This window comes from Larus michahellis, chromosome 6 (genome assembly GCF_964199755.1).
Source record: "Larus michahellis chromosome 6, bLarMic1.1, whole genome shotgun sequence".
Taxonomy (NCBI): domain Eukaryota; kingdom Metazoa; phylum Chordata; class Aves; order Charadriiformes; family Laridae; genus Larus; species Larus michahellis.
This window is the reverse complement of record NC_133901.1, coordinates 858425-881367: the sequence shown is the minus strand read 5'-3', so window position 1 is coordinate 881367 and position 22943 is coordinate 858425. Positions and strand designations below refer to the sequence as shown.

At 49.9% G+C, this 22943-nt stretch overlaps 1 protein-coding gene across 11 annotated transcripts in view; it reads right to left on the bottom strand.

The window, feature by feature from the left end:
* Positions 1 to 859: 859 nt before the first annotated feature.
* MCF2L2 (MCF.2 cell line derived transforming sequence-like 2) overlaps positions 860 to 22943 on the bottom strand; it is a 178246-nt gene continuing 156162 nt past the window's right edge. For 6 of the 11 annotated variants that reach the window (XM_074591573.1, XM_074591577.1, XM_074591574.1 and 3 more), the window contains 9 exons: positions 21023 to 21132; positions 17727 to 17822; positions 14120 to 14209; positions 12557 to 12628; positions 10981 to 11067; positions 8869 to 8987; positions 8189 to 8301; positions 7137 to 7240; positions 860 to 6016 (listed from right to left, as the gene is read on the bottom strand). In XM_074591573.1, coding sequence (XP_074447674.1) covers positions 5916 to 6016; positions 7137 to 7240; positions 8189 to 8301; positions 8869 to 8987; positions 10981 to 11067; positions 12557 to 12628; positions 14120 to 14209; positions 17727 to 17822; positions 21023 to 21132 — 892 coding nt within the window. In that variant the 3' untranslated portion in view covers positions 860 to 5915. Of the gene's footprint in view, positions 6098 to 7136; positions 7241 to 8188; positions 8302 to 8868; positions 8988 to 10980; positions 11068 to 12556; positions 12629 to 14119; positions 14210 to 17726; positions 17823 to 21022; positions 21133 to 22943 lie in introns of all 11 variants that reach the window. The other 5 variants (XM_074591578.1, XM_074591579.1, XM_074591576.1 and 2 more) reach the window with 4 other exon arrangements.

The following is a 22943-nucleotide window of genomic DNA, read 5'->3' as shown; positions in this document are numbered from 1 at the left end:
CAGGGACCCGCACCAGGAGAAGCTTCCTCAGGCATGCCATGGCGCTGGATGGCAGGGACCCGCACCAGGAGAAGCTTCCTCAGGCGTGCCATGGCGCTGGATGGCAGGGACCTGCACCGGGAGAAGCTTCCTCAGGCGTGCCATGGCACTGGATGGCAGGGACCCGCACCAGGAGAGGCTTCCTCAGGCGTGCCATGGCGCTGGATGGCAGGGACCTGCACCGGGAGAAGCTTCCTCAGGCGTGCCATGGCGCTGGATGGCAGGGACCTGCACCAGGAGAGGCTTCCTCAGGCGTGCCATGGCGCTGGATGGCAGGGACCTGCACCGGGAGAAGCTTCCTCAGGCGTGCCATGGCGCTGGATGGCAGGGACCCGCACCAGGAGAAGCTTCCTCAGGCGTGCCATGGCGCTGGATGGCAGGGACCTGCACCGGGAGAAGCTTCCTCAGGCGTGCCACGGCGCTCGATGGCAGGGACCCGCACCAGGAGAAGCTTCCTCAGGCGTGCCACGGCGCTGGATGGCAGGGACCCGCACCAGGAGAGGCTTCCTCAGGCGTGCCATGGCGCTGGATGGCAGGGACCTGCACCGGGAGAAGCTTCCTCAGGCGTGCCATGGCGCTGGATGGCAGGGACCCGCACCAGGACGGCCTTCCTCAGGCGTGCCATGGCGCTGGATGGCAGGGACCCGCACCAGGACGGCCTTCCTCAGGCGTGCCATGGCGCTGGATGGCAGGGACCCGCACCAGGACGGCCTTCCTCAGGCGTGCCATGGCGCTGGATGGCAGGGACCCGCACCAGGAGAAGCTTCCTCAGGCGTGCCATGGCGCTGGATGGCAGGGACCTGCACCAGGAGAAGCTTCCTCAGGCGTGCCATGGCGCTGGATGGCAGGGACCCGCACCAGGACGGCCTTCCTCAGGCGTGCCATGGCGCTTCCCGCCATGGGGGGATGGGGGGGACGAAGCAAGCCGCACACCCGGGGCCCACTGCGGTCCTGGTTCTTCATTTTCTCATACCAATATTGCACTGCATTAAGTGATGAGTCCAACGACTTGAAAACTGAAGCAAGGTGAAGTTTGCCCCCAGAAACCTGGATACCAGCTGAAATTAGCGCAAATTTATTTTGCTCTCTGCATTTGCATTGTGTTTCTCCATTCTCATTTTCACCTCCTTGCCCTTCTACAGGATCCACAACCCTAATAAACCACTGGTAGCCAAAGGTATGCAGATATCTTGGGGATAACGATAATAAAGTTATCCTGCAACCTCCCTGCCCTGCGGCTGCAGCACCCACAACTCCAAACTCTGCGTGAACCCTTCCATGCTCCTAAGGGTCCCAGGGATCGAGGAGCGTGACTAAGGGAGATGGGTAAAGGAAAAAAAAACACTTTGTGCCTTTTGTGACGTGCGTGTGTTGGACAAACAAAGTTATATTGGGCAGACGTGTGGATTTTTTTGTGTGCCTTCACTGTTACTCATTCATTGTGAACGCAAGGAAAGCTCACTGGACTTGTTACTTCATATAGAGACATCAACCACATGTTTTGTACTAGTTATAATTTTTATAAATTTCAAACAAAGTGGGGTTCTACACAGGTCAAATGGCCTAATTACAGAAAGTTCATTTGCACACTTTTTTCTTGTAATAAATTCATACATTCTGTCTCGACTGGAAAAAAAAAAAGGACAGGTAATTCTGCGCTCTTTCCCTGTCTGATTATCTCTCATCAGTCACAATATACAAACACATCATTATCAACACCATGGAAAATATGCAAGAGAAACAAACTGTACCAATTCTCAGCTGGGGAGAGGAAATCTTAGCAGCTATTTCAGCTCCAGCTGCAAGAAGAAATACACAATTTGGCTCTTTTTGCTTATTATTCTTATATATTTCTAGTCATATGTATGTTGGAAGTCAGGCTTTGAGTATTTTTGGAAAGGAAGCGCATGGCCTTTCTCATACCCAATCTGGTTTGAAATCTCAGACTCTAAGAAAATTGTGGATAATAAAATGGCTTTTCATCACATACACAACCGGAACCTAAGACACACGCACAGCTTTGTTGTCACTGGCAAGAAAAGCCAGTGCTCCGACACGGTTTGGCCGCAGCCGTGGATGACCCAGGCAGTGAGCACTGGTCTGTCCCTCCAGCCGGTGGGTCTGAGGCGAGAGGAGCAGGGGGTCAGGCCCGCTTACGTTTCGCCTGGTTTACTAAAAGCGAGACTTACGCATGGTGGCAGCTGCCCGTCCCTGGCTGTCGTTACCCCCAGCGCGGAAGGAGCCTGCGGCCCAGCGAGGGCAGGGTGCCGAGGCTGGGAGGGCTCTGCGAGGCTCACAGGAGCTGGCAGCAGAGCAGAGGGAGAAGATCCAAGTCCCAGCTCCCTGGAAGGCAACTCTCGCGGCGCCCGCCCCGGAGGGAACGGCCAGGCAGCCACCGCCGACCGCTCTCAGGCGGCAGGAGCACGATGCTCAGCCACGAGAGCTGCTGCAGCAGAGATTTGCCTTGGGCTTTGTCTCGTCTACAGCTGAAACGGAGCAGCAACCACTCCTTTTAAACGACTTTCTGGTCACTAAATCATCTCCAAACAACACCGAAATGAAATCCGTGTTTGGAAACTATGATTTTTGGGTCCATCTACCTGAAAATGATGGTGTCAAAGATCTACATACAGAATAAATATACCTTAATGTACACATTAGTCTCGCTGGGCATTACCAGATCATATTCCAGACTGTACATGGAGAGTCATTCCCTTAATTATCACCTTGCTTGACAGAAATGCACTAATTACAAGACTATCCTGTCTGCTATTAAAAAAAAAAGTCACCAAGCCCCATTTTGTCTCCTCAGCAAAGCCAGAAGGTTACTTCTTGCTGGCTGCTCTCAGGCTTGTCAGCAGCCTGGTCTGGCACTGAACTTCGTGCTCCAAGAGCGCGACAGCGGCGGCGCGGCACCAGCTCCTGCCGCCCACCCTGCGGCAGCGCCCAGGGAAAGGGCCCCGTTACCCCGGAGCAGCTGCGATGGTGGCGGGACCCTCTGAGTTCAGCACGTGGAGACAGAAACGGGCAGGTGCCTTTGGCTCACTGGCACTGCAGGACGGGTAAGGACACAATTAACGGCCGTGGGGTCCCTGCTCGCGTTCCGCCGCGCCCAAGGACAGCAGTGAGATGCTCAGCTCCCAGAGACCGCTGAGACCAGGCTGTGGCACACGGCCACGGGCAGGGGGTCACCTGCACCCTCGGGACATTCATGGTGCAGCAATGACTCAAACTTTGGTCCAACAGTATGAAACATGAGATTTTGGGGGGAAAAAAAGAATTGATTTTGAAAGCAAAGTAGGGAGGAGGATTGTTATAATCCAGCCCATACCTCTGCAGGTGTCCCGACGCGCTGGTGAGCCGGCAGAGAGGACACAGTTCTGCAGCAACCCTCTCCCCTGCTCCAGCTCTCGACTGCCCCGCGGGATGCCACCACCGACACTCACGGGGGTCGCAGTGGGACGTAAGGGGTCGAATGCTTTGCTCTCCCCTGGAGGGGCCCCAACTTTTGCATACATGCTAAAATTTAGCAACAAAATTCAACACGTGGGAAATCCCACAGCCTCCATTTTAGAGGGAGATGTCGAGGCACCAGGGGATACGGGGCTGGCACGCTGTCACCCTGCACTCAGCAGAGGGAGGAGACGGACTGGCAGTACCTGATTCTCCGTCGTCGGTTCAGAGACTGCCCACTGCCATGTCACCGTTAGAAGGAATTCCTCCAAAGTGCAGGGTTGCACCTTTCCATCTGTCAGCAATGTCACAAATCCTAATTTTGGCAATTCCGTATACCCAGGGTAACCCCCGTCTCTCACACACACACACACACACACACAAAAGTTATCAATGTGCAATCAAAGCTCCCTGCCCCTCTCCTCTCCTCAGGGCGGGGGCCGTGCAAATAGTACTGAAAGTAATACAGAAACCAAAACGAACTCATTTTAGGGAGAGGATAAAATAATTGCACCACAAGAAAACATCACTGCATATTTCTTAGGGGCTGAAAGGAAACAAGTCTTCCCTCAAGCCGCTCGTAACTACAGTGGACGAATGGGATTCGTGTCCCGGAGTGCCCACCTGTCACTTCTAAGGTAAATGACCAGCACAAAGCAGACGCTCTTATCTCCGTAGGACACAATTTGCTTCCAAAAAGGTCCAGAACTCTCAGGTCCTTTAGTCATGAACGGAAAGCGACAGAAATCAAGAGTTTAGATACTGATGGTTAGAAGAACCGTGGGAACTCATCACGACAGTGCAACTCCTAATTAACCAAGAAGCCTTCACAGGCAAACAAAATCCGAATCGGCCTTTACCTGCTCCAAGGCTTTTTCTGGAATGGGACTATCTACCTGCTCCACAGCTATCCTGACTCACACACTACGGTATTTGCAACGCCAGCCTCCGCTGAGACACAAGGAAAAACGTCCGTGTCCCTGCAAAGATGATCACGGAAACGATACAGACTCCTACTATTCCGCTCAGTCACTAAAGAGTGGGTTTTGGTTTTGCTTCATCTCCATTTTTAGTGCTTTCGTCCCCTTTGTTATTTACACAGAGCACCGCTAGTCTCGGGGTTAAACAACAAAACCCCTAAATAGCGAAAGCCAAACACTCACTCCTGAGCTTCTGGGGTCATTTCTACCAGGCTGGTCTTTGCCTGTTTGCAGCCCTCGGTCAATACTTATCTTTACTAAAGGATTAGCAGCTTTTGTGGGACCTAAGACCCAATTACCATCAAAATGCCTTCTCGCCTTAACAGCTGCTCTAAATGAGCTAATGGCTTGTACAGGAATTATAACATCTGTAATCGCTTTATATGATACATTACATCCTTATGTGGCAGAGATTTGGTACAGTCCTGTAATCAAATGTCCTGGAAAGAAGTCTTTAACAACAACACTTTATCCACTCGTCGGAGCATCTCGTGCTCACTGCCTATTTGCAATGCTTAAGTATATTCCAAATGAGGGGTGAAATGTATCTACTCCGTAGCCCAGCGCACAAAGAAAGCATGCAGTCTACTAACATATGACGTTACACGGCATTCAGTTCAGCTCTCGCCACCAAATGCAAAGGGTTGTGATCCAGCAACTACAGACCACAGAGGGGGCAGCGGAATGACTTGTATTGTAAAAGGAGTTCAACATGTTCTCTGTCACGGTAGCTGTCACACATCCATGCCTCCCTGCGAAGCTCTGCACCTCCACCTCGTAGCCAGGAGCTGCGTCTGCACCATCCCGACAACGCTGGCCGCAGCAGGTCGCTCGCTGTGCCACCGCAAGAGGAGTCACGTCGTTGCTGCGCGAAGCCCCTCTTATGGTCCAAGTCAGAAGCTTCCTTTCCACAGCCTCCCTAAAATGGGATGTTTTTGGTGTTGACCATCAGCAAAAAGGGCACATTTGTGATGCATCAGCTGGAATTAAGGAGGACGGGCAAGGCACAGCCAGAGGCAAGCAAATGGAAAAACCTCCAGGCGACCCCATGGTAGAGCAAGAACTCGTAACCACACGTGTGTCCCTCTGTGGTGACTCCGTGCTCGAGCAAAGCTGCCCAAAGGTGTGTGCATAGTGGCTCTGCAGCTCTGCTGTCGACCTAATTTAGGCCACATCTTCTGAACCGGTTTGATAATCAATGCGAGAAGCATTTTTCTCCTCTAATACTGAAGGTGGGTTTTGATGCTTTCCGGATGTTTAATGCTCCTTTCAAGTTTGTTTTTCCCAGCTTGCCAGGTGGACAGCACAGTTCTCATCTGTTCATGCTGATAAAGTTCTAGTGAATCACGAACCTCAGAGCTTGTGAGAAAGGCAACTTTGATCCAGCATCCACCCAAAATAGCCAGAGGTGGATGGGGTCCCGAGGAAGGCTGGTCCTGCTGCTCAGCTGCCAGCCCTCTGCTCTGCTGGGAAGCTTTTGGCCACCTCGCTCTCCTTGGTGTCCGACTCTACCGAGGCCGTGCTGCAGGAATCGTTGTACATGTCTGAAAAGGAGGACACGGGCACGGTCACTACAACACGGCTAAAGGATTTCCCATCTAGTCTTGAGGTTCATTGTTAAAAGCCTGAAATAAAACAAAGCACAAGTAATCACAATTCTACTGCTCTCCTAATTCCTTCACTGAAGGCGGGGGAGGCTCTTTTGGCCCGTAACCAACTGTAATAGGTGTGTGGCTTTAGTTGTCTTTTGACGCACCGGACATGCCGAAGCAACGAGGGCCGCAGCGAGGCACTGAGGGTGAAGGCAGGACTGACCCACCGTGGGGGTGATGGAGCAGCAATTACCAAACTCCCTTCAAACCACAGCAAAGAATCCTGGTTAATGGTCAAAGAGGTTTTTCTCCACTTTAGCAAACTGACAGAAAAAAAATAAATCAAAATAAACCAGTACCTCAGAGTCGCAGCTCCCCAGGGAATGGCTGGGCCAGATTTTGCTTTCTTCCGTTACCAGAAGAAAAGCAGGACACATTTGAGTAAATCACATTTAATGATGGGCAAAAATTAATCTAAAATTGTAAACCTTTGATCTGCAGAGTTGCCGAGATTCAGCTTGTCCAGTGCAACCTGTTTGGGTGTTAGGTCAGAACCGAAGCTGAAGAAAGGCTGACTTTTAGCGCTGATTTGGCTGAAATCTCGCCAGGGCAGCCCTTCCTCCAGCCTTCGGAGCCAGCAGTGAAACATGATGAGAGCAGTCACGGTTCATGAGATGTGAACGTTTTCAAGCCGAGACCAGAACCACGGCCCTGATGCTGATCTAATTCCAAACCCGCGTCAGGGTGAGCGCTACCCTCCACTCACACACACCTGCCACGGCACGCACCTGGGCCAGCTGTAAGGTAGCCAGCCTGAGTACTGGGAGCCACAGGAGTTTGGTGGGAGATTCAGGTTCTGCCCGCGAAGGGGGAAAGAGCCGATCCATGCCAGGGGCAGCTGCTGAGCCTGACGAGCTCTGACACCCACGGCACCGTATTGCAGGCTAGCCCAGCTGCGCCACACAGGCTGCAGCACAGACACGCGCCCAGGCCGAGGGCTTTAATACAGAAAGTGCATCCTTTTGTAGTATGAAAAAAAAATTAAATGCCAGTAACTCATTTTCTCTATTACCTGCATTGCTGTTCTTCATTATGCTGTTACTGTCCCCCTCTGCTGGCTGCAATATACTGGAAGGAACCCAGTCGCTTTTCTCAGAGACCAGTTTCTTCACTAACCTGGAATTCAGAGAAAGGCCAGTGAATTGCCCTACGCTCCCTTTCCCTGGGTTGTGATTCTTAGAGGTGCATGTTGCGCAGCTGTTTCCTAAACTAAGGAAGAAGGCAGAGGACCCCGGGAATTCCTCCAGGTAGCCGCTGACTAAGTTTCAGCAGCCTTTGCTGTGAGCCGCTATCCCAGCTGTGACAAGCAGCGGCCTTGAGACCCTGGGCCAAATTCAGAGCTGAAGAAAATGAGTCTCTCACATTGTCCACCCCCCTTGCTGTAAATACCACCTGGGGTGGATGGGTTTATTCCCACCCACTTCTCCCCACAGGACTCGCTCCCGTCTCAGCCCCACGTCAGCTCTGGGCGAAGGGTGTGACTGCGCCGGCCCTTCAGAGATCAGATCTTCTTCCTCCAAATTACCCACGACAGAGAATTCAGATGCCCGGCCAGGTCTGTTCCTAACACTCACGCGCCAGCCAGAGAGAACAAACACACCGAAATGTACGTGGGCTCAAGGCGGGCAGATTGATCCCACTCTGTCAATCCCTTCTTACATCTCAGCCTTTGGGGCTAAAAATGCTCTCTGGCTCCCTGCTGCGGCTGGCTGGAAGGGATGGGGATTTTACTGATGTATCCTACGGGAAGGTGCTCCCGGGACAGCTGTCCTTCCGGCTAGAAGGCGTCAAAAGCCCAGAAACTCCCCTCCGTTTCCTTCATGCAAACTTCTGTCCTCTTAAGCCTCGGGTCACAAGCGTCTGGGATGAAAGCCAGCCAGGGGGCATTAACCAAAGCTGCTTGTACGTTCGTGCCTCCCTCTGCCTCTTTCACACTGTGGTCCACGGGGGGAGTGGATTTGATTGATTTTGAAGAGGCTTTGACATCTTTCTGAATATCATCCATCTTTTCCAGGAGGTTATGGCTGTTCTACCTGTCAAATTCTGTCTCTCTGCGGTACTCACCATTGACCGTTCTCTCCTTCCTGCACAAACTGCACTAAATCTCCATCCTCGAGTGTAAGAGAATCCGGGAAACAGCTGTCAAAACTGCCTTCTACCCGGAAGAGATTGGTCCCCTAAAATGAATGAAACAATGCACCAGAAATACAGTCACTGTGGATGAAAGAACACTGCAAGAGAGAGCCAGGTTAGTTCAATACTGAATTAGGCATTTCAAGCTGGCAGAGCTTTCTTCCGTAGGGAATTGTGTCACTTTTTTATTCCTTTTATCATGCCAGGTTAAATTTTATTCAAACTTAGGACAGAACTGTGCTGTGCATTCAGGCTTTAGAGTTAACTGGCCAGCCGTTATTCTGATCCAGAAATCGGGTTTGTGACACCCGGTTAAGTCATCTGGAAAAGTCTGAAATTACTTTTTTAAGGGCTCAGAGTTTCCCTCACTTTTGTAAGAGGTTAAGCTACAGCTTACAAGTAAGGGTGACTGTTTATGGTCCTCATCCTGATCAACAAAACAGCCTTGGGATAACCCCCCAACACCCCGCATCAAATTCCCGTCTTCTGTATTCCCACATATCCATGAACGTAAGGCTGGCATGAACCCCGGCCGGGCAGTTCACATCGTGATCCTTGGAGAAGAGGAGGTGGCCCTGGGAAAGGGCAGCGCAATTTGAAAGAGGAATTACGTTGTTGGGGTTGGTCTCTTCCTCCAAGTCAGAGGAGTTGGAGAGTTCATCCGTGCTGGAGGGGATGGCTTCAAAATCTTCAAACGTGTCTAGAGACGGCATTTGCCTGCTGGGCCAGCCTTTTCAAAGGAGAACAGAAAGAGTTAGCTATCAGTCATTAGCCCCTTTCAGACCCAGTCTTTTAAAACTAGATGTCATGGGTTTGGTTCCCACTATTCCACTTACTGAATTGCTTCTACCTTTTTACACCTTGTTCCCTGATTTTGCCATAAGAATTACATTTCAGCCATTATTCTATCTCTAAAAACCTGTACCACTTACTGCCACTCGTTGGAGGGCAGACTGTGTGGCCACAGCTGCATGCCCACCGATACCCTGCGTCTTCAGCGTTGCTAAATCTCTTCGGTTCAGGAGGCACAAAACGCAAGGACCAGGAACGTTTCTGCGGAGCGAGCGCCGTAGCAAATAACAACTTTTGCTGACGTGACTTTCAGAAGGCTGTGCTCGTTCGGTTTCCAGCTTACCTCCACACATTCATCTATAAATTGAAGCCTGAAGCCACCGAATGGTGGTTGGCTTATCTCCACCTGGCCCCAGGGTGATACTACCACCTGAGCAAGGTACCAGACCATACCCTGGAGCAGCTGGAAGTGCAGCGAAGGGACAGAGCAAACAAGAAGGCACATGGACAACCAGACCTCGGTGGCAGGTAGAGAAGATCTCACTCATATTTCTGCTGTTAGCAGTTTTAGTGTGTGATTTGCACCCAAAACCACCCCAGCCCGGTGGACGACGCCTAAGGAGAGATTTCCAGCCCAAGCACAAGCGTCGATCCCTTTGCCCACCGAGGCACGCCCAGAGGATGTGTCCTGAGGGAAATTCAGGCTGAACCTGCCTGCCCGAGGCTCCCGTCATGGAAAGCTGACTCGGCCTCTCCCGCACAGATCCCAGTCGAGCTCTACGCTTCCCTTCGCACTTGATGCCCGTCCCTTTTCTGACAGGGGTGACCACAGCCCGGCCAGCAGGAAACAGACCTGGCATCTACCAAGGGATCCTGCAGCCTGGGAAGATACGGGCTGAATGGAGGCAGTCAACTTGCCCCTGCCTTCCTACTTCATGTCCTCGCTGTGCACTGGCCGATTCACGGGGACTCGGGCCGAGCGGATATTAGCCAAGCTCCTTCCAGCTTGTGGGCCACTGCTGCGGACACGGCAAAGCAGTGCTGACAGCAAGGCACGGAGCCAGATGCTCCAACCAACCCAAAACCTGGCCTGAGACAACACAAAACCCAAGCCGGGCAGTTCAGGGACTAAACAGAAAAACGATCTGATCTGGGAGCAACAGGTTTATTTAATCCCTGCCCACGCGCACCCATCCTCGGTGCTTTTCAAGGTGTACACCAGCCCCTGCAGTGCCACTTGTGTGCTGGGTTGTGAGCGTCCCCGCCACGGTCTGTGCCCAGGTCGGTGCCACGGGAACTGCAGCTTCAGCCCAGGCAGCACGTGGAACCCGACCCCACCGTCTGTCTGTCCCGGCTGAACCACACCAGCCAAATCCTGGCAACTGGCTGAAGGTACCAGAATACATCGGTGCCAATCAGCTTCAAACTGCTACAGGAATTTTAGTTCAAATTCACAGGCTGAGCTACAAACACCAAAAAATCCCAAAGACGTCCCCCTCCCACCTTGGACAAAGCGTCAGTGATCTTTTGCCACCGTCATCCGTAGGCAGAAACCTAACCAGCAGGGATTCCCTACAAACACACGCATCAGCCTTCCTCTTCTGTACAAACTGCTATCCTAATTTCAAAGACTAAGAAACAGCCTAAGTTTTATGTACTTAATTCAAGCTATAAAATTACACAGACCAAATTCTGAGCTCTCTGACATCAATTAAAAGAATTGTTTCCAGCTGTGCCCCACCTACAGAAAACCAGAACGTGGGGCACTGTTTCTATCCCTGCTGGCGACCCGAGCTTGTTCTTCCATTGCTTTCATGGGAAACGACGCTCATAAAAAGAGAAAAATCTCTTTAAGTTAAAGAGAGTAAATATTATCATACATTTATATCACACTCTCAAATTGAGAGGATAAATGTTTTAATTTTGTTTACCTGTCTGTGAAGCAGATCTAGGTACGGGTCTCGTGGTGGAACCGGTATTACATTTAGTCTGGGCCAAAATGGTGTTCTCAAAAGCATCTGTGACAGGAAGCACAATTTGTGTCTTCAAGGTGAAATAGCGACCAGACAGTGCAGGGTGAATTCCCATATCACCTCTGCCACTGGCAGTCTCTCTAACAAACGGGTGGACGGGGGCTGACGGTTATAAACGAGGAGACAAATGACCAGCACAAACGAGAGAACAGGCAGCAGCATTCCGCAGAAACACTGCAGGTCCGAGGGGGACAGAGAACAGCCAAAGGAATCAAACAGAAATACTGATGTTAGTAAAGGACGACGACTGCGGGGTGACCAGTGCAGTGTTCTATTTCACTACAGCTTCCTGACACATTTTTGGCATATTTTCCTTGCAGCATTTCAAATCGTTCTGCAGGTGATGGTATATGGTTTTGATGCTCCTCTTCCCAGCCAGAAAATGAATACTTTCACTCTTGATGAATGCAATGCAATTTTGCGGGGGAAGTTTTTATCTAAGTGCATCAAATCCTTTGCGTTACTGACTCTGACAGCCCTGGCAGCAGCGGCCGTATCTTCTGGGAAAGGGGTGATAATGTTCGTTGCTTCCTACTTAAAGGACCTCAGCCTGGTGAGGGGTGGCCTGCAGTAGGACCACGTTTTTAACCAGTGAGGATCAACTCGGCTCTATCCTAGGGACAGAACTGGCACCCCACACCTCTGCAGCCACACGGTATGCTGAGATCGGAAGAACCTGCCATGAGGAAAGTGAGGAATAAACACCACGGTTTGGAAAACTCTGGTGCTGGGTGCCAGGGTGATTCCAAACGTGGTGCCAGCGGTCACTGGCGAAAGGAAATATGCTACAAACAGCAAAACTGCCATTTCCTTTGCTGCCTCTGGATTGTGTCTTCCGACCTCTCTGCTCCACAGGGCAACATGCTCCGGCAAATGCCTGTGTTAAAGGGAACGCTGGCATTGGAAGCTTCCCGGTTTAACTCTTTGGTATTGTTTATTAAACAGTAATTGGTGAAACCGCTGCAACGAATAGGTGGAAATTCTGCTTGGCTGAAATGGAACACTGCACCTTACACGGATATTAATGCCCAGCCGAGCCCCTCTGCAGCCCAAAGCACACGGCTCCGGCTCCTCCTGCCAGGCAGAGCCACCGACACGCGGGAGGGATGGAAGCGGCCAGGCTGCAGGTGAGGGTGAATAGTAGCCCCTTGGCTCCCGGCTGCTGCACCCTACGGAGCGAGGCAGGACCCAGGCAGAAATTCCAGATCCAGACCACAGTCTAGAGCGCTACTTCCCAAAACAGGCAGAGAACTGGGGGGTTCATTCAGGGCCATCCCCGGGTGAAAGTTGGTAAATGTAACGTGAGTGCAGGGGACAGGCACGGGGGTGACAAGCTGTGATTATCACAGATAAACTGACACCAACCCCCCAGTGGGCTCCAGTGCCGTCTGCCAGCAGTGATGAGGTGTGGCTTCAGGGAATAATACCAAAAGATCGGCAAACAGGTTCTCATGCAGGATGGAAATACTCATACCTTCAAACCCCAGAGGAGTTGGGTCACTCTTTATCTCATGTCTCTTGACTTTAACTGCAGGAACAAGGGGACCTGTGTGAAGTTCGCAGAGTCACAAGGCTGTAAATACTGTTAAAGCAGAAACTTGCTTTCCCATTACCTGCAAACTCTAATGCCTAACACTTTCCGTTTCACCCAGAAAAATGATCAACCCCTAAATTCTAGGTGGCGAAGACAAAGGCTTCTGTGGTGCGGACAGGAAACAGAAACAGACCCCTTTTTGCAAGAGACATTAAAACATAGTAAATGCATCTGCTTCTGCTCAGCTCTCACAGAGCTTTCCCCTCCCTCTTGTCCAGGAGATGGCACTAACGCAGACTGAAAGCTATTGAGAACCTCTTCTGTGCTACACCCAGCATTTCCATGCGGTGGTGATTTAGCGTTACGGTCTAAAGAGGTTGGCAAAGACGCATTTGTAGGTAGCAGTAATATCACATCCTTCCTCTGCCAACAACCCCCACCAGCTCTCGCTTCCCAACAGCCCCACGGCACGGTCAAGGACACGGTTCGCATCCTTCACAACTAGTTACGATGCACTCGGTACTGTGCAACCTTCTTCCTGACAAATACATAGCAAAGATTTTTGTACAACTGAACTCAGCCATTTTTCATTCTATTTTGGTTTGTGAATTGCCCCGCAAATCTTGAACTTGCAGATCCGTTCCTGCACTTCATTCCAGGAGCTGCCAGAAGACAGAATATTCACAATTTGACGTACGACCATATGTTCTGTTCTCAAAAGTAGCTCTGACACACAGGCACAGGTGCCTACGGTCCTACTGATTTTCAACACAACCAGCTCGCCCAAATGCAAGGGCTGCTTTTCAGTTTCAATGTAGGCACTAGTGCAGTATCTTAATTTTTTTTAAAGTGCCTTCTCTCAAAATAATTGCAGCTCAAAAATAAAACTTTTGTAAGTTCCCACACAAACTGTAGAGCTCAGTGCATCCTGGGCACCCAGCTCCCTTAAACATGTCTGAAAATTTCCTTGCAAACATAATTTCTAATCACAACTGTGATTACGCTAAACATGCTTGAAACTGGTATCTAGTGCTACTCCATTTCTGGCGGGATTTTCAGGCTTTCTTACCATCTGGTATCTGCTACGTAATGAGGAGATTCTCTCCTCCTTGAAAGCAAAAGTCCTAAACAGCTTTAAGGAAACAGAGAAATAATTTCTATCGAATTTCAGTTAACCCAAACCAGGGAGAGGCTGGAAACCAAACCCCACATCAGCCAAAAATTCATCCGGTTTCCGTGGAAACCAGCACCGCTTTTTGAAGCCTATTCTGGAGAATGTGAGAAGAGTCACCATTTACGCTGGCAGCACGCCTTGATACACATCCAGAACGCCTTGGCCTGCCTCCCTGCAGGTGTTACCCTGGTCCTGACTCTTTCCTACCGGAACCTCCTGCGTTTATAAAAATCGAGCCTGACGTACTCACTCTGTGAAGGGCATTAGGCAGCAAACGTGGCAGCCAGCAGGAAGGGAGAAGGGCAGCTAAGCAAGCAGCATGACGGTACCTTTGGTCACAGCAGAAGCGTTAACTGTGGTGCTGATGGAGGAGGCTAGGGAAAAGCGACGGGTAACTTCTCTTTCCTTAGATTCTGGATCTGGGAGAACAGACAGACGCAATGCAGGGCAGGATTAGAGGTTAGTGAGCACTGAGGGTAAAAGGTGTCCAAAGCAAAGCGGCAGCTGGAAAAGGGCAGATAAAAGGTAGGTTGCTCCTCTAAAGCAGCCAGGGAAAAGACCCTCAACAAAGTCAATAACACAGAAAAGAGTTTATATGAACGCATTTTTTCAAAGCTATTCCACTTCCACCAGTTTTAATACTTCAGAAGGGAGAATTACGCCACTTAATGTTTTAGCAACCAACCGGTCTAAGCACAGCTACAAAACACAGAGAGATGAGCGTGATGGTGGGAATGGGGAGGGTGTCTACAGATGAGGTCTGGATGATTGCAGACGCTGAACTGCTTGCTCTGCGGTGACTGACCCGAAATACACTGACGACCAAACACGAGCAGTTTGGAGTTCACATCTGTCATTTCTAGAAGTTCACTGGGCGAACGCCTGAAAAGGTTCTCCGAGCCCCCGTCCTCACCGGCGCGAATCCGCTCGGAGGAAGCGAAGGCAATGGAGGGGTTTGTTTCCTCTAATTAGGGTCCTGCCTTTCCTCAAAGTCCGCTCAGGAGCGAAGACACAACTTCCCCAGCTTTCACTGGGAGATGCGAGTCGCGTTTTTGACTTTAAATAGTCTGTTGAAGGCTTTCGGATTTGTCAAAGAATATTTGTGATTTTCATGTTTTGATTTTTAAAAGTATCAAAGAAATATTTATGCGAAAGTTAAACGCTCGTTTCTACTTTCACTAAAAAACACGACACTGGGATAGGTGAAGATTTATGTCACACAAAGCTCTTTGTAGCACGTGCTTATAAGCTTTGCTGAATCTTAGCCCAGGTGTTCCTACCCGGTGCCAGTGATTTGGAGGGACTTTTCTATTCCAATCGTCTCTTTTCTCTTATCATGTCTATCTTCTTCTCTATTTTTTTTTTCATGGTTAACTGGCATGCAGCACTGGAGTAAAATAAGTTTCAGGTGATTTTATATTTCAGGTTTAAATGTCCTGTGCAGAACTATACCACTGTGAAGATTTCCCTGCCAGGGATCTTAAAATTCTCTTTCCCATTCCTCATCTTCACATTTTCTTATTTTAATGTTCAGCCACACAACATTTCCCTTCACTTCGTTTTTTCCCGTATTTCTGCCTAGTAAACGTCACATTCACTATATGTTTCCAGTGGAGCAGAAATTAGCGTGACTGCTTGAACTGCGATTCCTGTAATGTTTTATTATGCCAAAACATCAGGAAACCATATTCGCTCCTTAAAATCTCACTGCAATTTTAACTGTTGTTTGGCTACTGTAAAAAGACTGGAAATTCTGTATCTGCCAATGCACTTCCTTATCAATTGACTCACAAAAGCACATATATCCAAGTACATCCTTATTCACACTCCTGAAAGGCTGAAGAAAAAGGAGAGGTTAAGCTCTGCCCTCAGTGGTAACCGCGATGGAACGACTCCACGTTTCGGCTGCTGTAACTGCCCGCGCTAAAATACAAAGAAAACGTCACTTTATGATTATGGTGTTGGGCTACATTTACACCACACCATGCAGCTCGTAGGGACCCTGTGCCAACTCCAAGGAAGCTGAGCTTGGCCCTGCAGACCAGGCCGGCCCCGGGGGTGGGGGAGATGCAGAGCGGTGGCTTTCACGCGCCTTGGTGCCAGCTCTGGTAAGGCTCCCTGGGGTCTCCGCGCTGGGGGAGCGCAGGCTGGGAGCGTTTCTCCTCCAGACACCAGCATTTCTTTGGCCAAAACACCACGGTGCTCACACACAACGATTTCTACCCCATCACATCCAGCCTGGGCAGCCAGTGCAGCGATGCTTTGAGCATCCCCGCGCCACTGCCAGTTGACGCCTATCAGGCAACCCTGTTTTTCCCCTAGAGAGTCTTGTTATTTTGTTGTTTAAACCTTCCCTTTTATGTGTCTGGATATGAACAGACACAGTGGGTCTGAACAAAGCACACTCAGCTCCGGATGCCGTCTCCTGCCACGGCCAGTAACAAATCCTTGGACAGAGGGGTCAAGAGCAGGACAAGCTCTTATTGCAGAAACTTCCCTGTCACCTTCTCACAGCTCCCCACCTGCCCTAACGCCAGTCCATACGGTGCTAACATGGCTTTGCGGCGTCGCTGCCTGCAGAAACGACCACACTCTGCATCCGGCCCGTTTGCCAACTGGTGTCCTCTAGGCCAGGACCCGACCGGCAACCGAGCGGCACAAGTGGAATGGACCCCGTGTAACGGAGGTGCTCCACAGCAACCTCAAGCAACCAGACCCAGCGCGTCTCCGAGCTGAGAGTGCCTACCGCCGAGCCGGCAGGAGCCCTTCTCAACCGCGCTTTGCTGGCCGGAACACGGAATGACTGAATAAAATGCAAGATATTTCACATGACAAGAAAAATTCAGATAAAAGAGCAAAAGAGGCCCAAACCAAAACTGGAGACCCAAACTCACCCGAATTACTGCCTTTCTGAAATTTATGGTTTTAATTGATTTCCCCAAGTCACAGGATCTGAAAACTGCTCCCTTTTTTGTATTCAGAACATTGAGCGGCTTTCTCCGTCTTAGATCTCACTACCCAGCGCAGCCTGAACCTTGCAGCCAGAATGTTACGGCTGCTCTGGCTCTCGGGGTATTCTCCTCTACTTTATAATTTTGTAATTTTTATTCTTTCATCTTGCTTCTTCCTCCCTTGATGCTCACCCTCTCCCTCACTGCACACTAACCCTTTGTCTCGCAGAAGAAATATAATTTATCAGAACAGGAGAAAAGTCATTACAATAAAAATAGTAATTACATTCTCTTTGCAGACTGTAATTGCAAACAGCCATTTCATTTCTAGTCACGTTTCTTCCTCTCCTCTGCAGTCTCTTCCCTGCACAGCCACCACAGCAACAGGTGATGCTCTCTGCTCCTGGGTATTAAGTGTCTTCTAAACATTTACGCACAAAGACTCAGAACACACCATTTTACAGTGTCATATCACATAATTAAGTAGAAATGGCAACAGACCCCAGATCTTCTGAATTCCGGTTCCTCAGGTAACCACTAGGCCATGGCTGAGCAACAGTTGAAAAAACAAAGAGGTCCAACCAATGAGCAGTTTAACGCACGAAAATCTCGAGTAGCACAACACACCGATACTCTTCCCTTCGTGCCAGTAAACTGCTGAAAGAAGTTAAGGTTGGTGGATTAACACACGTTCACAGTTCAGCCCTTGAGAGACACTGGAAATAAACGTTATTTGCGCTGTGCAGCAGTAAAAGACCCAACCAGTCAGCCCAAAGGTCGCCTCGCCAACACTGCTGTGGGAGCGCTTTTGGTCAGGGCGTCTTTGAGAAGAGGAGCCGTGTGTGTGTGTCGGACAGGAGCACTCTGGTGAGATGCGGCAGCACTGTAGGAAATAGTGATGGATGGCACTATGGGATGGAGGGAACATCGTGGGAGTGCAGGAGACAGATGGGCAGAGACCAAATGCTGCGTGGGGTGATTTTACCTTTGGGTGGAGCTCTGCGGTTGGAAAGACCTTGCAATGTGAATCGCTTTCTAGCAAGCGCTGTGCGCTCAAGGTTAAGGCTGGTGGAAGCATCAACTAGGAGAGAGAGGGAGAGGGAAGAGAAATAAGGAAGGACGGGTCAGCTGTTCAGCTTATGGGAAAGGAAAGGTTAGCACCGGATGACAACTTAAAATAAATAAATAAAATTTTGATTCAGTTCAAGCCTGAGCAAGAGCTAATCAATTAGAAAGGTGACATGAGGTCAGTGATTAAACCAGCTGAGCCAAGCAGAGCCCCTCTAGTGTAGGGGGTTGAGTTTGGCTCACTGAGTTTTAATGGAGAACAACAACAAAACAAAACCAAAGCAAAACAGGTGAAGGGATGTAGCTCTCATCAAAGGAAAATACAGTTTAGCAGCGAGCTCATTAAACAGGATCTAGTGCCTTTTACTATGAAAACACACGGCTGTGGTTGGAACAGCAAGGTAGGGAGAAGAGAAGCCTTGCAGCGCAGGACACAGAGACGGCAAGTGTTGTGAGGAGTCCCCCTTCCGCTGCCCAGCCCCGGCACTGGGAGGTGCCGTCGTCAGCCCCGAGGCTGGTACGCTCTCGGCCTCGCCTGCCGAAGGCTGGCTAACAGCCCCCAAGGCTGGCACGCGGTCACGCGCCTGACCCCAGGACTTGCTGGGACGTGAGGAGTGCCGTGCCAGCAGAGCCACCGCGCCAGGCTCCTGCAGGAAAAAGCCAGCCGTGCCGCCGGACAGTCTGCACAGAGGTACGGCACAGACGGATCTAGGTCCTGAGAGTCTGCGTTTAAAAGCCCCTCAGTTACTCAGTTACTTGCACTGCAGGAAAGAGGCGGACTGAGATCAAAGCCCCAGGTCCGTGCATTCCTGCCAAATTCCGCATCTGCCCCTTTCTCTGCGTGGGCAGGACACACACAGACAGTTTATGGCAAAGGAGCGGGAGAAAAGCCATGTGGTGGCTGCCTGGTTCTGAGCCTTGGCGTTCAACCACTAGCTTGCTCCTCCTCTTTATTTCTGCCAAGAAATACATGCTGCCACGTGAAAGTCACCAGAGGCACAAACGAGGACCAGAAGTACAAAGGGAACACGAAGAGACGGTGAATCCACACTTGACGGACAAGCAACAGACAGACAAGCTGTGCTTCCAAAGGAAAGTGCATCCCATCACTTCCTGATTTGCAGCCAAGACAACGCAGGACCTGAGGCGCCTGCGTGCATAGGTGGGTGTAAGACAAGACGAACAGATTTAACAATGCAGCAGTGTTACATCAGTGTGGTTCAGCTCCTTCCACCTGGTGGCCTGACGCCAGCTTTGGGCCAGGCAGGTGCATCTGGTGAGGAACTGCTACCGAGCGGTGGCTTCAGCTGTGGGTTGCCCACGCGTGCCCTGGGGAGCGTTTCTGGCTTTCCTGATGCCTGTCTTGGCCTGGGAGCCATTCCCTGCCATGGAATGTGTCTCTAATAACATGTTGTCTCCACCTGAGTTATTCCGAACCTTTTCCTTCATTCTGCAGGTATGCCCAATAATCCTGGAATCCATTTCCAGACCTAAGAAGGACTAGGTCCTGACGGGCAACAGGTTGAACACGAGCCCACAGAGTGCACTTGTGGCGAAGGCGGCCAACGGCATGCTGGGCGGCACGGGGCAGAGCCTTACCAGCAGCTCTGGGGGGCGATGCTTCCCCACGCAAGGGAGACACACCTGAGCGCTGTGTCCTGTCCCGCACCCCCCAGTACAAGAGGGACACGGACATCCTGAGTGAATCCAGCAAAAGGCCATGAAGATGCAGTACTGGGGGACTGCAGTAGCTGACATGAGGAGAGAGCGAGAGAGCTGGGACTGTCCAGCCTGCAGAAGAAAAGGCTCAGGGGGATCTTATCGATGCGTATAAATTCCTCACGGGAGCGAGTAAAGAAGATGGAGCCAGACGCTTCTCGTTGGAGCACGGTGACAGGATGAGAGGCAATGGTCACAAATGGAAATATGGGAAATTCCATTTTAAAATAGTAAAATACTCTTTTTTACTGTGAAGGTGGTTAAAGCCTGGGGGACAACGTCCCCAAAGAGATATTCAGAACCCAAGTGGACACATCCCTGAGCAGCTCGCTGACACTGCCCCTGCCTTGAGCCGGGCGCTCGGGCTGACGGGTCTCCAGAGCTCCCGCGGCGCTCAGCGCCCACGGAGCTTCAGGGCAGCGAAGCCACCAGCCAGGTCCCCCTAGAACACTCCTTCGTGTGTAGGTAACTCCATCACAGGCGCTTACCCGTGAGAATAATGAACCGCAGTAGCCTCCCAGCAGTGCCCTCCCGCTCTGTGCCGCAGAAAGAGACCGTGTTCTGCGATAACCTGTCCGTGCTCCCCACCCAGCCAGGGGAGCGCTGCGTCAGCTGGGGGCACAAGAGGGGCAGCTCTGGCAGCGCCCGTGTCCCGCCGAGAATCTGTAACTTTCTCCCCAGAACGAAAACTTATTGCACTGAAAAAATCTTTTGGCGAATAGCCTATTTTTCAAAGAAAAAATATTCCACCTTTTTTTTTTTTTTTTTTTTTTATACCATCTCCGTTTCTGAAGGGGCCTGCTGTGACTTTAAGCCTGATTTGGACATCAGTCTAAGACCTCGCAGTTTTGTGGTTTATATTATTAGAAAAGTCTTTGCTCTAACATTTCAAAATGCTACCTAAAAAAGAAAATGCTGTGGAAAGATGTTTCTGTTCCTGCTACTGCCAGATGGGATCTACTTTCTTTTTAGTGTCCATTTTAACCTACGTTGTACAGAATATATCCATTGTATTTGAGTCTTCAAAGAATGGAGGGACTTTCTGCGACCACACGTGCATTTATTTACGATACACTAGAGGGGAACCTACACACAGAGGAGGCAAAAAAATCTCTTTGACATAAAGCACGGAAATTAGTTAGCAAAATCCATAGACAATCTTAAAATTAAATACGTCTAGAAACAAACTTCGCCAGGATATAGAAGGTTAAAATACACATACTGTTGCCCTCCAAATTCTAACTTTAAAAAACGCAAGTTGTACAAAGAGTGCTGAATTCATCAAAACACTTAAAAACTCCTAAACTGGTAATGCTTTTTGGTGTTCAGGAAGTTTCATGGTAGAGCCGCTCAGCTTTGTCGCATTGCTTTTTTGATGTTGGGTTTAAACAACATACATTCAAAGTATCAAACTCCATCAAATTCCAGAAATGAGTGTGCAAAAATAGAAATATTACCCTTTGGAAGCAAAAAGCTTTGTCTCACAACTCCTACCTCTCTTTTGTCTGGCGCTGGGACTGGAATTCCTGTTTTTATTGTTAGATGCTTCCACGTTTGATGTCTCCGACTTGTTCTCGTACACACTTGATGACTTCCTGCTGTACCTTGGGACAAAAGAAACACAAACCCAGTTACGTTCCTGCTCCGTACCCAGCGGAGCACCGACCACAGCGCATTCTATTTTACCCTCAGATATGGAAACCTAAGGAATAAAGGGCAGGTTTTAAAATTCTGTGCGCTGTAAAAGCCTGCATCCGCGCAGGTATGTACGGTGGGAAAAGCCATCCCAGCCCCTGCCCCCTTTCCACGCCCCACAGCACGGGATGCTCTTAGCGAGAGCGGAGAAGGGAAAAACAGCAGAAGATGACGGCTGTCTGCACAAACTCTTTTTGCGAGTCCAACAGATTTGGAAGGAAGGAGTGGGAAACCAGGTTAGAAAAGAGGACCCCAGTTTTCCATCCCTTGCAGCATAAGTATATTTGACTCTAGGAGAGAAATGGGGACCGGATGGTCACACAGAGGTCACACCACGCATAGAGGAACATATGGATTCCACTGGCTCCAGGATCCCCCAACTTCTGTTTCTTCTGCTCTTTGAAAACTTGAATCCAAGTGGAACATCCCTGTCTACAGCTGAGCCAGACGAGGGGATCCCTCTTGCCAGCCTTCTCGGCTGCCACGGGAAGGACCCCCTTGGCCCAGGTTTGTAGGGCATTGGAGCTGCAAGGTTTTCTCAGGGTCCTTATCATCCATGTTTTGCAAATACCTGGTGGTTTGGTTTGGGTGTTTGGCTGTTATCTTTGGCAGACTGCGCCACACATTCCATTGTATCTACACACTTGAAATACTTTTCCCCAAAATGTGCGTTATTGACATGTATCAGCAATTACATTGCTGTTTCCAATTAACGTGTCAACTGTTACACTTACCATTCATAGGGGTTGTCTTGCTGTAAGGGAAGGTCCAAGATACCATTAAAAACTTAAAAACATTTGGAATACTAGAGATCTGTGAATACCTTCTTTTATCACCACAAGGCAGCCTGGGACTCATGGCTTTGTATTTGAACTTCTGACCCCTTTCTGATGGAACCGTAACAGACGTCTCTGTTACCTCCCGTGCTAAATCAACATGTGATTTTGCAGCCTGATTTCAGGTAAAAATGGGACTCAAAATAAATACGGGAACAATCCAAAGCACACTCCCATTTCCTTATTCTTTTTCCTCTGCTCCTTCCCAGCTAGGCTGAGGTAACGGTGAACCATGCAGCTGACAGAGTTAAAGATTTACAGCTGTGACAAAGACCAAGAAAACGCTCGAGCTTCTCCGAAGCAGCATCTGCAGTAAAACTCCAAGTGTTTGTGTGTATCTACGTGCAGGGGATATTTTTACGTGGATGTATGACCGCATCAGTCATTTCCAATAAAGCAGATAGATAGATAGTTAAGCAGTTAGAACAATAGTCCATTTAAGTTTCATATGTTTAAACAGATTAGAAACAATACAAAGGGATCATTTCATTACCACTGAAATGCAACGGCCATCCTTTGAGAGAGATACAGCAGCAACAGACACCGCAGGGCATCTCATTTTAGGATTAAACAGTGAAACTTTGGGGAAGAATTTACAACGAAAATTTGAATAGACTGAATGGGACTTTCAGACAACCAATAACCGCCTGTACTAAGGGCGCTGGCTCTAAGCGTCCCTTTGGCTGATATCTCAGCTCCAATCCCGAGCCAGGCCAGCCCTGCCTTATCGCATGGAACTGCCGCGCCCGGTGCTGCGGTGGCACATAAACCAGAAAAGGGATAGTCTTTGGCATGGAACAGATCGGGCTCGGGGAGGGGAGGGGAGAGCGTCCTGCAAACACACTTCCCCAGCGTCGCAGTACAGGTTTGACAGTGCCCAATGA